Consider the following 16,574-nt stretch of genomic DNA (forward strand, 5'->3'; position numbering starts at 1 on the left):
GTTTCCCCACTACTGACTCTTAAAGGTGACCAATGGGTAAAAAATTATCTGTCTAATCCCATTTGATATTCCATATTTTAATTTATGTTACTCAATAGACCTTAGATGGCATAATGGGGATGGAGAGCCACCAAGCTTGATTTTCCATTCTCATGAGTTTACTAAATTTCCAGGGCTTCTCTTATATTACTTTTGTGTTTTTATTTTTGTTAGGCATTTGAGAACAACCTTTTTCGTGCTCCAATTTATCTTCATAAGATGCCAGAAACTGACTTCCTTATTATTCGCACAAGACAAGGTTACTATATTCGGGAATTAGTGGATATTTTTGTGGTTGGCCAGCAGTGCCCTTTGTTTGAAGTTCCTGGGCCCAACTCCAAAAGGGCCAATACTCATATTCGAGACTTTCTCCAGGTAAGAATGAGAGGATACGGAGGGGGTCTGGATGTACATAAAAGGATATTTGGATTTGGGGTCATATCAGGGAAGATAAAACATATTATGGGCTTAGCAGGGGAAGGGACCCTGGTGAGGAATTTTATCCTTATTTTGCCAAATAAAAAAAATTTGGTATGTTGAGCAGGTTTTTATTTATCGCCTGTTCTGGAAGAGTAAAGATCGCCCACGACGGATCCGAATGGAAGATATAAAAAAAGCCTTTCCTTCTCACTCAGAAAGCAGCATTCGGAAGAGGCTAAAGCTCTGCGCTGACTTCAAACGCACAGGTCCTCAGTTGACTGATTATGTTTCTCTGCCTCTTTCCAAGAAAGGATTAAGGCTTCCAGTCAAAGGATAAGCATACAACTAATAAAATAGAAAAAAAATTGAAGTCATCAAAAGGAGGTAGCAAATCTTCTAATTATGGAGGCTCTGATTGGTAATTTAATTTTGCCAGTCAGGAAATTCAGTTTGATTGTTGATGTCTTAGATGTAGGAAACCTAGCAGCAGGGCTTTTCTTGGCCAGACATTCAAACTGGCTAAGCCTGATACCTTCTGGGACATTGCCTGGTTCAGTCTTGGTTTGGTATCCCTGTTAATGGCAATGAAAGGGCCTTTGGAGTTCCGAATGGTCTCATTTTCTCTTATCTGTTCTAGGCATGGATTCAAACTGGTGGGTTCTGAAGTCTGATTTTCGTTTACCAACTGAAGAGGAGATCAGGGCTATGGTGTCTCCAGAGCAATGCTGTGCTTATTACAGCATGATAGCTGCAGAGCAGCGACTGAAGGTGAACACTTTCCTTTTAGGCACCACCTATGCCTGTGGGTGTTTTTCAGAGAGATGAGGGTGAAGAACTTTCCTCACTAGCTTAGGAATGATGCATACTAGATTATTACTAATTATTTCAAAAGTCAAACTGTATAAGGTACTTCATGAATACCAGTTCTGGGGTAAACTACATTGTAGATAAATACCAGTGGGAAGGCTTAGTGAGGGACTTGGGGAATATTGTTTTGCTTTGAAAATGGTTGCTCATTCATTTGGGTGATGGCTTTAATCTCTATTCTTTGTAAGACAGGTGTATAAGCAAGGAAAGTGCTTCTTAGTTGTTTTCCATAGCCTTCCAGGTGGGCAGAGATGCTGATGGTGCTGGACATGTGGTTTGGAGAAGGATAATGTTCTTATTAGGCCAAAATAGGAAAGATCTAGCTGGGGTGGGACAGCACAGTTGTGTCCCACTGAGTTAATGAGCATCTCTATTCAGCTTCCTCATGGGCCCTAACTATCCACATATGTTAGCTTAAGGGTGTAGAGTGGTGATAGGTATACCTAAGACTTTACAGACTCCATTCTCTATGCAAAACTGTGCATTGGTGTTCTGTGCTTGGTATTTGGTGAAACTTGTGCTTTGCATTTTCCAATTTATTGATTGACTTACACACGGATTTGTCCTCTTCCAGGATGCTGGCTATGGTGAGAAGTCCTTTTTTGCTCCAGAAGAGGAAAATGAGGAAGATTTCCAGATGAAGATTGATGATGAGGTGAGATTTTAATCTTTATTAGTACATCCCATTTATCCTTAAAAAAAAACAGGCTTATTGAGATGATTGACATACAGTAAATGGCACGTGTTTAAAGTGTACTATTTGGTGCGTTTTGATGCATGTTTATACCTGTGAAATTGTCATGACAAGATAATGAGTGTATCTGTCACCTCCACAAGTTTGTGCCTCTTTAAAATCCCTTTCTCCCCTCTCCTCCTTTCTCTCTAACTCTCCCTGTCCCCTGACACCCATTGATCTGCTTTCTGTCACAGATTAGTTTGTATTTTTTAGTGTTTTAGATAAATGGAATCATACAGTTATATTATGTATTCTTTTTTTAATTGTGGTAAAATACACGTAACATAAAATTTATCATCAAACCTTTATGTGTGTGGTCAATGGTGTTAAAGTACATTCACACTATTCAGCCAATTTCCAGAACTCTTTTCATCTTGCAAAACTGAAACTTGATTACTCATTAAATAGTAATTCCCCCTTTTTCCCTCCCCCAACCCCCTGCAACCACCATTCTACTTTCTGTCCCTATGAATTTTACTACTCTAGGTACTTCGCCTAAGTGGAATCATACAGTATTTGTTTTTATGTCACTGATTTATTTCATTTGGCATAATATTCTTAATACTCATTCATGTTGTAGCATATATCAGAATTTCTTTCCTCTTTTACGCTGAGTAATATTCTCTGGTATATATGTACACACACACAAACCATGGAATATTGTTTTGGTTATCCATTTGTCCGTTGATGGACATTTGTATTATTTCCACATCTTGGCTGTTGTAAATAGTGCTGCTGTGAACAAGGGCATGCAAATATCTCTTCAAGACCCTGCTTTCAATTCTTTTGCATATCTACCCAGAAATGGAATTACTGGATCATATGGTGGTTCTATTTTCAGTGTTTCGAGGAGCCTCCATAATGTTTTCCAAAGCATCTGCACTGTTTTACATCTTGTCAATGATGTATAAGGGTTCCAGTTTTCTCACACTTTAAGCAGCATTTGTTATTTATTGTTTTTTTTGAAAAGTACTCATCTCAATGGGTGTGAGGTAGTATCTTGGTGGTGTTTCAATTTGCATTTCCCTGATAGAATCTTTTCATGTGCTTGTTGGCAGTTTGTATGTCTTATTTTGAGAAATGTGTATTCAAGTCCTTTGCTCATTTTTGAATTGGGTTGTTTGGTTTTTGTGATTGAGTTAGTTGTAGGAGTTACATATTCTAGATGTTAACATCTTTTCAGGTGTATGTTATACAAATATTTTCTCTCATTGTGTGGGTTGCCTTTCACTTTGTCATGTGCTTTGATGCAGAGAAATTTTACATTTTGATGTAGTCTAGTCCAGTTTACCTAATTTTACTTTTGTCCCTATGCTCTTGGTTCCACATCTAAGAAATCACTGCCAAATCCAGCGTCAGGAAGCTTTTTCTCTGTTTTTTTTTCTTCTTCTAAGAGTTTTACATTTTTAGTTCTTACATTTCAGTCTTTGACTCATTTTGAATTAATTTTTGTATATGGTGTAAAGGTTCATCTTTATTATTTTGTATGTGAGTATTCTGTTTTCCCAGTACCATTTGTTAAAAGTGTACATTCTTTCTTGTCTGTGTTCTTCACTCTAATTATGCTGAGATTCATCCAGGTGGTTGTGTGTATTAAAGCTGGGCTTCCCTGGTGGCTCAGAGGTTAAAGCGTCTGCCTGGAATGCAGGAGGCCCGGGTTCGATCCCTGGATTGGGAAGATCCCCTGGAGAAGGAAATGGCAACCCACTCCAGTACTCTTGCCTGAAGAATCCCATGGAGGGAGGAGCCTAGTAGGCTACAGTCCATGGGGTCGCAAAGAGCCGGACACGACTGAGCGACTTCACTTTCACTTTCACTCTTATTGCTGTATAATATTCCATAGTATGGATGTACCACAGTTTGTTAATCACCTGTTGAAGGACATTTTGGTTGTTCCCAGATTTTGGCTATTGTGAATAAAACTCCTATGAATATCCATGTATAAATCTTTATATGGACATATGTTTCTTTTTTTTTTCCTTGGGTAAATATTTAGAAGTGGAATTGCTGGATTGTATGGTAGCTCTGTTTTACCTTTGGAGGAACTACCAGACTTTTCCACAGTGGCTACACCATTTACATTCCTACTAGCAGTGTATGAGCATTCCAGTTTTTCCACATCCTTGTCGACACTTGTTATTTTCCATTTATTATATTATTGCCCACCTATAGTGGGTGTGTCATTGCAGTTTTAATTTGCATTCCCAAATAGCTAAAGATGTTGAGCATCTTTCTATGTGCTTATCATCCAGTAATCTTCTTTGGTTGAGGATCTATTTATCTCTTGCCCATTCTTATTTTTAATTAGTTACTTGTTTTCTTCTTGAATTTTGAGAGTTCTTTATATATTCTGGGTCCCAGTCCTTTATCAGGTATATGATTTACAAAGATTTTCTCCCAATCTAAGGCTTGTCTTTTAATTATCTTAGCAGTGTCTTATGAAGAGCAGAAGTCTAAGTTGTAAACCTTCTCCTTTGATGCTTACGGATTTTGTGTCAGGTCAAAAATTTTATCTAATTCAAAGTTGCAAAGATTTATTATTTTCTTCTAAAAGTTTTATTGTTTTAGATTTTAGGTTTAGATCCATTTTGAGTTAATTTTTGTTTAGGGTGCAAGATGTTTAGATTAAGGTTCATCTTTTTGCATATGAATGTCCAGTTATTCTAGTACCGTTTGTCAAAAAATTAATTGATCTTTTAAAACAAAAGTTTGATCATATCACTCTTGCTCAAGGACTTCCTATGGGTCCTCATTTGTTTTAGGAAGTAATCCGTAACATGATTCACAAGGCTCTGTGTGATTTTGGTCTTGTAATATAGCTCTCATCTCCTCTCATCTGTCACTGACCATCTTATACTCTTAAGCTCCAAACATACTAAAGTTCATTCAGTTCCCTAAATTTATTTCTGCTGCTTTCTAGGATTTTGCAACTGTTATTCCCTCTGCCTAGAATATTTTCCTCTCCCTCCTCTATCATCTGACCTTCATCTGCAAGTTATATTCTTTTGGAAGCTTTCCCTGACTCTTGCCCTCACTCCCACCCTTCATTCAGATTGGATCACCATCCTTTCCTTCTTTGTATACATATAGCACTTTTTACTTTCCTATCATGGCAGTATTGAATTTGGTTGGTTTATTTGTCTCTCCCTCACTGACATTAGGCCCTTGAGAAAGTAGTGCTTGATGTGTAGATATTCAATAAATATTTGTTAAATGAGTGAATGCTTGTCAGTGAGGTCAGGCAGAGTGAGTAAAGAATCATTGTTGTATGTACTGTACTTTTGAGGTTGGAGTGAACAATGAGTGGATGTCAGAATTTCTGAAATGAAAGATTCTTTTGAACGGCCTTCAAGATTGAATCTCGAATAGAGAATTGGCCACTTTATAGCTAAGCTAATTACATATACCTTTTCTGGTATGTTTAGACAAGCACATTCCCCTTTTCTTAATTGCCTGCTTATTTTATGTGATCAATAAACACCATTTAGGGTTCTAGGAGAGGACAGGTCTTTTTGACCAAACCTGTGGCAGAGGTGGAATACACTTTGGTTTATTGCTACTGAGACTGGGGCCAGTACTTTGTAGAGCATGTTTATCATCTAATTGGGAAAGTATGTATATGGGTCATTCTAAAGAAGGTATTTGAGCAATTAGACAATCAAATGTGGTCATCAGTCTAACTCAACTCTTTGAAAATCATGAGGGTGAGGACAACACTGTCTTTGAGAACTCTCAGTCAAACCCAAGTGATATGGAGCTGAAGAGGGCAGTACCACTTTTCCACATATTCCTACTTAGACTGACTGAGACTTTGGCCTCTTACTTATTATCATGATTTAAGTACCATAGAAAAGAACAGGCTGTGTCCTGGGCAGCTTTATGTAGCTATTGATCTCTGTGAACAGTTTAAGAAAGCATCAGATTGTACATTATTGTTATTATCCCCACCTTCTAAGTGTGGCTAGACATAGAGCAAATGTTTTTCACCACCCCCTGAATCTTTTTCATACTTCAGGTTCGCACTGCTCCTTGGAACACCACACGGGCTTTCATTGCTGCCATGAAGGGCAAGTGTCTCCTGGAGGTGACTGGGGTGGCAGATCCCACAGGGTGTGGTGAAGGATTCTCCTATGTGAAGATTCCAAACAAACCAACACAGCAGAAGGTGAGACTGAATATCTGGAAGGTGAAAAATCAGGGGAGGAAGAAATAGAGGTTAAAGAATGGAGATGAATGGATGGGGATCTGGGAAGCCATGGAAATGTTAACAGTATATCTTAGGTGCCTACTATAAAGAGTTCAGCTTACTAGGATTCTTTCTTGTTTTGTTTCTGAGGTAGGATGATAAGGAGCCTCAGCCAGTGAAGAAGACAGTGACAGGAACAGACGCAGACCTCCGTCGCCTTTCACTGAAAAATGCCAAGCAACTTCTCCGTAAATTTGGTGTGCCTGAGGAAGAGGTGGGCATGGAAGAGAAAAACTTAGAGGCTCCCTGGGGCTCTTTATAGAGAGGGGAAAGCTTAGAGGCAGATATTAAGAACTATCTGGAGGATTTTGTCATTTAGGTTGTGGTAGACTGAATCTTAGAGACTTCTTCAGGAGTTAGCTTTCTCAAAGCTTTCTGTCTAACCTGCTTTGGGTGATTTTTTTTTTTTTTCTGATTTCTCTTCAGTTATATTTTTATTTTTTTTTCTGATATGGTTAGTTTTTTTTTAATTTTATAACTTTACAATATTGTATTGGTTTTGCCATATATCAAAATGAATCCGCCACAGGTATACATGTGTTCCCCATCCTGAACCCTCCCCCCTCCTCCTCCCCATATCATCCCTCTGGGTCGTCCCAGTGCACCAGCCCCAAGCATCCAGTATCATGCATCGAACCTGGACTGGCGACTCGTTTCATATATGATTTCTAACCATGTGCACTGGTTTTTTCCTTTGAAATCTCCAAATGATTTGTGTGTGTGTCTCTCGTAGATTAAGAAGTTGTCCCGCTGGGAAGTGATCGATGTAGTACGCACAATGTCAACAGAACAAGCCCGCTCTGGAGAGGGACCCATGAGTAAATTTGCCCGTGGATCAAGGTTTTCTGTGGCTGAGCATCAAGAGCGTTACAAAGAGGAATGTCAGCGCATCTTTGACCTGCAGAACAAGTGTGTTGTTTTAGTACTGCAGAAGATCTAAGCTGGAAAGGGGAGGGGATCTCAGACATTATTTTGTAGGGGAGAGAAGGTCACCTAAAAATGTGACTACGTGGTCAGGTATCTGAGATTTCAGGTGATATCTATTCATGATAGTGCTGTGGTACCTACTCCCTTCAAAACAATAGGCAAAGTTTTTGTTTTTTTTGGTTTTTTTTGTTCTTTTTTTTTGCTTTTTTAAATTTTGTATTGGGATATAGCTAATTAACAATGTTGTGATAGTTTCAGGTGAACAGCAAAAGGACTCAGCCATACATATACATGTATCCATTCTTCCCCAAACTCCACTCCCATCCAGGCCTGGCAGAGGTTTTCATTGGCGAGAAGTGCTAGGTTCCATGGCAAATCTTGTGGCCTGCTTGAGCCTGGCAGCCATTATAGTGGTAATAGGGGATTGTGGGAGTTTTTTGGAGGCTTAGTGTTTAGAGGATGATAATGCCCTATTAAAAATGACTACTATGCTGATTTGTTGTTTCTCAGGCTTTTTCCAAGAATTCTGAAAGAGTTGCTATACTATTTCATATTTTGAACTTGCCTCGTTGACTAAATTTCTAGGAAAACTTGTAGAGCTTTTCTGTTCAGGGTTCCATGTTTTAGTGGATTTTGAATATTTCTCTTTTAAGGTTGATTTCTCAATTTCCTACTCTTGCCTAAACTAAAATTGTTTTTTCAGCTTTTTTTAAAACTTATGTTTCCCCTCCTTTTTAATTTAACATTATTTTGTCTTTTTAGGGTTTTATCATCAACTGAAATCTTATCAACTGACACAGACAGCAGCTCAGCTGAAGACAGTGACTTTGAGGAAATGGGAAAAAACATAGAGAACATGTTGCAGAATAAGAAAACCAGCTCTCAGCTGTCACGTGAACGGGAGGAGCAGGAACGGAAGGAACTACAGAGGATGATACTGGGTAAGGGTAGTGACTTTACAGATACACAGACAAAAAAAAGAAAGATCAAAAAATTGTAAATAACTGCTCACTGATAACTAAGATAAAGATGGAGGCAGGAGAAGTAGGACATGAGTATAGAAAAGCCCATAGATGAATTAGAGAGATTTTGCAAACTGGACTCTAGGTGTGTCTGTGGGGCACAAATTGAAGAGATGCTGCCAGTCTGCTACTGCCTTTGTTTGTATCAGGCCTGGCCAAACCAGGGCTATCAGTGCTCTACATCACTTGAGCTTTCTGGGCATTCATCCTAGAGGGTAAGAGTTTTTAATACAAAATCCGTGGATGAATTTGGGGGTTGTTCATGAACCCTCTGAAATTACATGTAGAAGTCTGTACAGGTGTACTTTTTCTGAGGAGAAGATCCATGGCTTTTGGAAGATTCTCAGAGGAGTCTTGGATTCTAAAAAGAGTTTAAACTCACCAACCCTAAATTGCATAAATTGAGGGTGGGGATGATGAAGGCCTGAACTGGTTTGAGATGTGGTCATTGGGAATGAAAAAAGGAGAGAGATCAAAGTTAAGGTTTCACTCTGGCTTGCTGTAAAGATGGTGGTACCATTGATTAGGGTAGTACATTTCAGAAAAAGAAGCAGGTTTAAGAAGGAAAGGTATAATATGTGGATTTTGAGGTCCTTATGACACTCCCCAGTATAGATGTCAAACAGGCAATTGAGAACTTGGATGTAGATACTGAGAGAGGATAAAGGCTGAAGATGAACGCTTTAAATGCCTACACTCACAGTAGTCTTTCCTTTGTTTTCCCTTTGTAAAAGCTTTGTGTGATTCGGTTGTTCTGACTACTTTGTAAAAATATGATAAAGCCTTTCCTTGAATGTGGTCTTGGACCAGCAATGTCTACATCATATGGAAGCTTGTTAGAAATGCAGTATCAGGTTTCACTCCAAACCTACTGAATTAGAATCTGTATTTTAACATGATCCTCAGATGATTCCTGTTCATTCATATTAAAGTTTGAGAAGCATACTCTAGGCCTTAAGACCCTGGAGTTTTTCTGTGGTGTCATTTCTGCCTGCCGCACCCTAGCCCCCACCCCCGTCATCCCCAGTGCTTGGGTGCTTTTCTATAGTGTGATCATCAAGTACTTCCTACTTGGACTTTCCTTTTGTGCATTGGTTCAAAGAAATCAGAATACAGCTATTGCTCTGCTGTCCTCCATATGACAAACGTGTTTCTTTGAGATCCTCTCAGAACTTTCTGTACTTATAAAAATGGGAACATTGACAGTGATAAAATGAAGTCAGGAAAGGACAACTAGTGTATCCTTGGGGCTGGTGGTGACTTTGATGCTTTCTATAGAACAATAGTTCTGTGGCATGTTGAGTTTTGGGGTCTCCACTCAACCCCAAGAAAATAGCCATTTAGGTGGTAGGGGGACTGTGTGGAAATCTTTTTCTCCTTGCAGCAGCAGGCTCAGCAGCATCAGGAAACAATCACAGAGATGATGACACTGCTTCTGTGACAAGCCTTAATTCTTCTGCCACTGGCCGTTGTCTCAAGATTTATCGCACGTTTCGAGATGAGGAGGGGAAAGAATATGTTCGCTGTGAGACGGTCCGAAAGCCAGCTGTCATTGATGCCTATGTACGCATACGGACCACAAAAGACGAGGAATTCATGTGAGTTTGACTCCCCACTTGCCAGTGTGATAAGGAGAATGATAATGATGGGGAAGTGGGTGAGGACGGACACTTGAATTTTAGTGACAAGATTCTGCACAGTTGTCCCTGGAAATCTGTGTTAACTGCGAACCATCTTGCCTTTAGAACTTGGGGTTTGAACAGAGCCAGATCACAGGGAGAATCCCCAGTTTGCTGGGTCCTTTGTGTTTTTGTTGGTTGGTTGGCAAAAATCTTAGGGACTCCTCAGGGCTCCTCATTCTGAGAGAGGTACCCCTCTGCACATGGAAGACTGATGAGCAGGGTAAGTAGGAATACAATGTAGCCCCTTTTGTTTCAGTATTACTTTAGTTCTGAGATGTTTGTTATCAGGACAGTCTTCTTGGTTTTAAGTTCGCTTATGGATCCGTGAATTTTTTTCCCCTTTATATAGTCGAAAATTTGCCCTTTTTGATGAACAACATCGAGAAGAGATGCGAAAAGAACGGCGGAGGATTCAAGAGCAACTGAGACGACTTAAGCGAAACCAGGAAAAGGAGAAGCTTAAGGGTCCTCCTGAGAAGAAGCCCAAAAAAATGAAGGAGCGTCCTGACCTAAAAGTAAGTATAGTGTAATATGATCATAACTAACAAAGCAGAGAAAGAAAGCATACCTTTTCCCTTAGCTTTTGGCATCCTCCCTTACTGGGAATGAAGGCAGTATTATGGAAAGCTAGTTTGAACTGATGTGGCCACTTTGGTGTTATAAATGCTATTGCAACTGGAACTGACAATACCAGATTTAATTTGGTGTCATTGGGTGTCATTTTATGCTTCATCCATTGAAAATATTTTCTGTGAGTTGAGACAGGTGTGGTGGATTTTTTTGACATGTATATTTATGTACATATGTAGACACATCTTGTTTTTAAATTGCATGTGTTAAAAGCAGTGACTGAGAAAACATACAATACAGGTTGCTTTGCATAGTTTAGGTATCACTGTGCAATGTAACGTGCAGCACAAAATGGGGCAACTGTGGTTCAATGGAAAGAGCCGTGGACTTGGAAACAGAAAATCTGGGTTCAGGTTCTTGTTCTGCCATTTAGTAACTGTGACCATAGCCTCTCCAACCTGTTTTTTCTTCTTTAAAATGATACCTATATCACAGTGGTATTGTATTAAGGAATGTAATACATGGGAAGCACTTTATACCTGGTAAAATTCTCAACAAATGTGAACTATTAACATGTACTGAGCTCATTAAGTATTCTAATGTTTCTTGTATGTGATATTATATGATACAGTATTGATTCCATTTTACAGATGACAGTGATGCACAACTAAGATGGAGACTTGTTTTGTTGTTGTTTTGGCTGTTTTGTGTGTGGAGTGTTTTTTTTTTTTTTTTTTTGGCTGCACTGCACTCACTGCCTGTGGGATCTTAGTTCCCTGACCAGGGATTGAACCCAGGCCCTCTGCAGTGAGAACACAGAATCCTAACCACTGACTGCCAGGGAATTTCAAGAGACTTAGTATTATTAAGCCTTTTCCTTGAGACTGAGAATATACTCATTCTGGCTACCTGTGCTGCTGAATGCAACCTTGGGCTTTCAATAGCCTTTCTTCTGCATTTTTAATGTTTTCATAGTTTACAACTTAAGTTGGGTTAAAAATCCTCTGCCTTTTCTTCCTCACTTGATTTTTAAAGTAATGTTCAGTCTCTGGATTTCATTTTGTTTTTAACGTGTCATTTCCATACATATACTTTTGTTCGGTGGCTTCTGGTTGAAAGGTGTGTGAGAATAAAAGTTCTGGGCCTGCCTTTGTTTCTCTTCTGCCTTCTGTGTTATTTCTTAAAGCTAACATGAGAAGCCTGCTTACCTCTGACATGTTGATACTTTTCCTTTTACAGCTGAAATGTGGGGCTTGTGGTGCCATTGGGCACATGAGAACAAACAAATTCTGCCCTCTTTATTATCAAACAAATGCTCCCCCTTCCAACCCTGTTGCCATGACAGAGGAGCAGGAGGAGGAGTTGGAAAAGACAGTCATTCATAATGATAATGAGGAACTTATCAAGGTTGAAGGGACCAAGATTGTCCTAGGGAAACAGCTAATTGAGAGGTAAGAGCGGTAGGAGAGATCTGTTGGAGGTTGGTGATATTGGTGGGGGGCAGGGGTGGATGTGATGTATTCTCTGAAGTGGAACTGAGGACATAGGAACTTCAATGGACTTTCCTCAGTAATTGTTGCCAGTAGTGGAAATTACAGTCTTGTAAAGCACTCATTAGGCTCCACCACCTACTTGCCCTTGGGCATGCTGTTCAACTTTTCTGAGTCTTAGTTTCCTTATTTACAAAATAAAATCACCCTTTCAAGGGTAACTATGAAGATAAAATGAAGGAGACTATATAAAGCAAGTAGTACAGTACCTGGTATATAGTAGATGCTCTTCCTGTTCTAATTCCAGGCACTTGTAATATCTGTAAGGTTCCTGATCTCAGATGTTCTGATAATGGACCAGCCAAAAAGATTGAGGAGACAGACTATACTTATACTTACCTAGCCCTTGTCGTCAGAGAATTTGATAATCAAGTAGAAAAGTTTTTATTTTTTTTAATTCATTTTTTACAATGTTGTATTGGTTTCTGCTGTACAATGAGAAAAGTTTTTAAATTAAAAAAAAATCCTCCCAACTTTTTTTTTCCAGGCATTTTATTTTATTTATTTTTTTATGACCCCCAACTTTTTAGTTTGAAAATTGCAAACCTACAGAAAAGCTGAAGTAATAATATAGTATGTTTTTTCTCTAAATTCACCAACCATTAACATTTGTCACATTTGTTTCATCTTTATATATCTAAAACATTTTCTTTTTTGCTGAAACATTTGGAAGTTGTAGGCATCATGACATTGCTCTCAAATTCTTTAGCACACATCTCCAAAGAATAAGGACATAACAAACATGATACTTGGAGAAGGAAATGACAACCCATTCCAATATTCTTGCCTGGAAAATCCCATAGATAGTAGAGCCTGGCAGGCTGTAGTCCATGGGGTCACAAAGAGTCAGACATGACTGAAGTGACCTAGCATGCACAAACATGATACTACACCTAAGAAATTTAACATTAATTCAGTAGTATCTAATATTCAGTCCTTATTCAAATTTCCCCAGTTGTCTCAATATTATTTATTGCCTACACCCTACTTCCATTCAGGATCCAGTTCCAGTTCAAACATTAAGTATTTTGAATCTCTCTTAATGTAAAACTGTCTTCCCCATGTTGTTTTTCATGACATTGAATTTTTTGAAGAGTCCAGGTCAATGGTCTCATAAAATATTCCACATTCTAGATATGTCTGTTTTTGTATTGATTATTTGGCAAGATTACAGCAGAAGTAATATTATGCATTTACTGCACCACATGAAAAGCATATGATGTCAGGTTTCCTCAGTATTTTGATCATTTCATTAAAGTGGTAATACTCAGATTCCTCTATAATAAAGATATTTTTTTCCCATTGTAATTAATTTGTGGGTGAATATCCTGTTCTCTTACAATATTTCTCTCAATAGTTTTAACATCCATTGATGATCATTACCTAACTCAGTTATTACATAGAGGGTTGCTTAATTGTTTTTCTAATTCTATCATTCTTAGAAATTAGTTGTTTTTTTTTTTTTTTTTGCTAATTCTATCATTCTTTATACTAACTGACATTCTGTAAAGCGGGACTTCTCCCTCTTTTTTTGAATATTACTATGGATTCTGAAATTCTTCCTTTTGTAAACTATATTAAAATTTGTTAACATCATTATTAATTTGAATGCCCAGATTGTCCCAGATTTGATCCCTTCAAGCCAGAACCTGTGTCCTTTTGAAATGAACCTATAAATTTTGCAAACTTCTTTGCTTTCTGGCACTAGATGTCAGGCTTTCCTTGAAATTTCTCTGTCCCAGACCCAGAATCAGCCCTTTCTCAGAGAGTCCTGGTTCCTTTTATTGGGGAATAGTATTTTGGAACCAATATCTAGGTGTTAGGTATGCTCACTGGCACTGAGATGTCACTGCTTCTAGGTTCTTAGTAGATAGAACTAGGAAATATATAAATATTGTAAGTCACAACCTCATTCAATACTTCCAATACAAATTATATCTATAGATTCTTTGTCTTTTTCTGTTTTTTAGCTATAGTTTGCATTTTATTTTTAGCTTACACTTTTTAGGTTCTTGATTTAACTAAAAAAATGAAAACATTATATCACCTCTATTTGTACATCATTAAGTTTTATTCTTTTTCTGTTTTATATTTATATCCTGTTTGGTTCCCAGCATCAGTGTATTTATACATTTGCCCATCCTGTGATATGTGCAACATAATTTGAGAATTTGGAGAAGGAAATGGCAACCTACTCCAGTATTCTTGCTTGGAAAATCCCATGCACAGAGCAGCCTAGCAGGCTACGGTTTATGGGGTCGCAAATAGTCAGACATGACTGAGCAACTGAGCACACATACTACTACCAACAACAAACATGTAAAGTAGATTCAAGATATTTTCTGTAATTTGTTGTCCTTGGATTATATGCCACTGACGTTGTACAGTCAGGGTATTACATTCAAAATATATTTATTTTTTGAGTATGAATTTTTAATTTAATATGTAATTATACTCATTTATTCTGTTTAGATTTGAGAGTTTTTTCCTAGTTAATTTATCAACATCTATAGTAATGTTTTGAAGCACCTTAGAAAAAGAAAATATAGTATCTTGATATATGATTAAAGGGAAGTAGGTAGTTGGGCTTTTAATAATTGAGGGAAACTCAAACTAGTTTTTTCTCTTCTTTTCGGCCACTCCGTGTGGCATCCGGGATCCTAGTTCCCCAACCAAGGATTGAACCCATGCCTCCTGTAGTGAAAGCATGGAGTCCTAACCACTGGACCATTAAGGAAGTCCCTAGTTTTTCTTTTCAAACAAGCTTTAATTTCTTCCCTTGTTTCTATTCTGAATAAGTTAAATTTCCTAGCCCTTTTATCCTGAGATAGAATGTTCGAGATAGAAAGATTTTTGAAATTCCTTTAGCCTAGTTCCTTTATCTTCTAAGTAGGAAACTGAGGTGAACTTGTGGCTTGCCTAGTTCTTTATTAATTTGGAGATACTATGAGGTCTTGCCCAATCTGAGCCTTAGGATGTGGATGTCTGGCATTTAGTTTGGCTTTTTACCCCCCAGACTCATGCTCGGGTACTTTGGGCTTTTTCTTTGTGGTTGATTTTTTTCTGGGGGCTAGAAATACGGACTGCATGCTATGAAAGTGTTGTGATTATTACAGTGCAGATGAGGTTCGCAGAAAATCTCTGGTTCTCAAATTCCCTAAGCAGCAACTTCCTCCCAAGAAGAAACGGCGAGTTGGAACTACTGTTCACTGTGACTATCTGAATGTGAGTATCTGCATTGCTGCTTTCTGACCAGATGGGATTCTCATTAATTCCCCCAGTCCTCTAAGCCGTGAGATTCTTAAATTCTTAAGCCTTAAATTCTCACTGTGGCGTTGCCCTGAGAATTACATGTACTGCTCATTACAAGGTTTCCAAATGTATTCTTTCTTTAATTTAAAGAAGCATTCTGATATTTTGTTTCTCCTTAGAGACCTCATAAGTCCATTCACCGGCGCCGGACAGACCCCATGGTGACATTGTCATCCATTTTGGAGTCTATCATCAATGACATGAGAGATCTTCCGAATGTGAGTTCACCGCATTCAGGTCTGCAGTATGGATTGCAAGGCCCTTTGTTCTGTCTGATTTCAGATAGAGGGCAGTATAGTCCTCAGTTGAGTTCAGTTCAGTTGCTCAGTCGTGTCTGACTCTTTGCGACCCCATGAATCGCAGCACGCCACGCCTCCCTGTCCATCACCAACTCCTGGAGTTCACTCAGACTCACGTCCATCGAGTCAGTGATGCCATCCAGCCATCTCATCCTCTGCCATCCCCTTCTCCTCCTGCCCCCAATCCCTCTCATCATCAGAGTCTTTTCCAGTGAGTCAACTCTTTGCATGAGGTGGCCAAAGTACTGGAGTTTCAGCTTTAGTGTCATTCCTTCCAAAGAAATCCCAGGGCTGATCTCCTTCAGAATGGACTGGTGGGATCTCCTTGCAGTCCAAGGGACTCTCAAGAGTCTTCTCCAACACCACAGTTCAAAAGCATCAATTCTTCGGCGCTCAGCCTTCTTCACAGTCCAACTCTCACATCCATACATGACCACTGGAAAAACCATAGCCTTGATTAGACGGACCTTTGTTGGCAAAGTAATGTCTCTGGTTTTGAATATGCTATCTAGGTTGGTCATAACGTTCCTTCCAAGGAGTAAGCATCTTTTAATTTCATGGCTGCAGTCACCATCTGCAGTGATTTTGGAGCCCAAAAATATAAAGTCAGCCAATGTTTCCACTGTTTCCCCATCTATTTCCCATGAAGTGATGGGGCCAGATGCCATGATCTTCGTTTTCTGAATGTTGAGCTTTAAGCCAACTTTTTCACTCTCCTCTTTCACTTTCATCAAGAGGCTTTTTAGTTCCTCTTCACTTTCTGCCATAAGGGTGATGTCATCTGCATATCTGAGGTTATTGATATTTCTTCCGGCAATCTTGATTCCAGCTTGTGCTTCTTCCAACCCAGCGTCTCTCATGATGTACTCTGCATATAAGTTAAATAAGCAAGGTGACAATACAA

General features: G+C 38.8%; 1 protein-coding gene and 1 non-coding gene across 9 annotated transcripts in view; both read left to right on the top strand.

The window, feature by feature from the left end:
- Nucleotides 1-16,574, top strand: part of TAF1 (TATA-box binding protein associated factor 1) — a 71,718-nt gene that overhangs the window by 14,173 nt on the left and 40,971 nt on the right. For 7 of the 8 annotated variants that reach the window (XM_027534868.1, XM_027534867.1, XM_027534870.1 and 4 more), the window contains exons 15-27: nucleotides 214-414; nucleotides 584-725; nucleotides 1,097-1,227; nucleotides 1,901-1,981; nucleotides 6,078-6,227; nucleotides 6,403-6,522; nucleotides 7,042-7,217; nucleotides 7,998-8,176; nucleotides 9,642-9,855; nucleotides 10,289-10,454; nucleotides 11,749-11,960; nucleotides 15,176-15,284; nucleotides 15,491-15,589. In XM_027534868.1, coding sequence (XP_027390669.1) covers nucleotides 214-414; nucleotides 584-725; nucleotides 1,097-1,227; nucleotides 1,901-1,981; nucleotides 6,078-6,227; nucleotides 6,403-6,522; nucleotides 7,042-7,217; nucleotides 7,998-8,176; nucleotides 9,642-9,855; nucleotides 10,289-10,454; nucleotides 11,749-11,960; nucleotides 15,176-15,284; nucleotides 15,491-15,589 — 1,980 coding nt within the window. The remainder of the gene's footprint in view (nucleotides 1-213; nucleotides 415-583; nucleotides 726-1,096; nucleotides 1,228-1,900; nucleotides 1,982-6,077; nucleotides 6,228-6,402; nucleotides 6,523-7,041; nucleotides 7,218-7,997; nucleotides 8,177-9,641; nucleotides 9,856-10,288; nucleotides 10,455-11,748; nucleotides 11,961-15,175; nucleotides 15,285-15,490; nucleotides 15,590-16,574) is intronic. The other variant, XM_027534866.1, reaches the window with a different exon arrangement.
- Nucleotides 3,669-3,740, top strand: TRNAS-GGA. The gene has a single exon. It is a non-coding gene; the product is annotated as a tRNA-Ser (tRNA).

The sequence above is a fragment of the Bos indicus x Bos taurus genome, chromosome X (genome assembly GCF_003369695.1).
Source record: "Bos indicus x Bos taurus breed Angus x Brahman F1 hybrid chromosome X, Bos_hybrid_MaternalHap_v2.0, whole genome shotgun sequence".
Classification (NCBI taxonomy): Eukaryota; Metazoa; Chordata; class Mammalia; order Artiodactyla; family Bovidae; genus Bos; species Bos indicus x Bos taurus.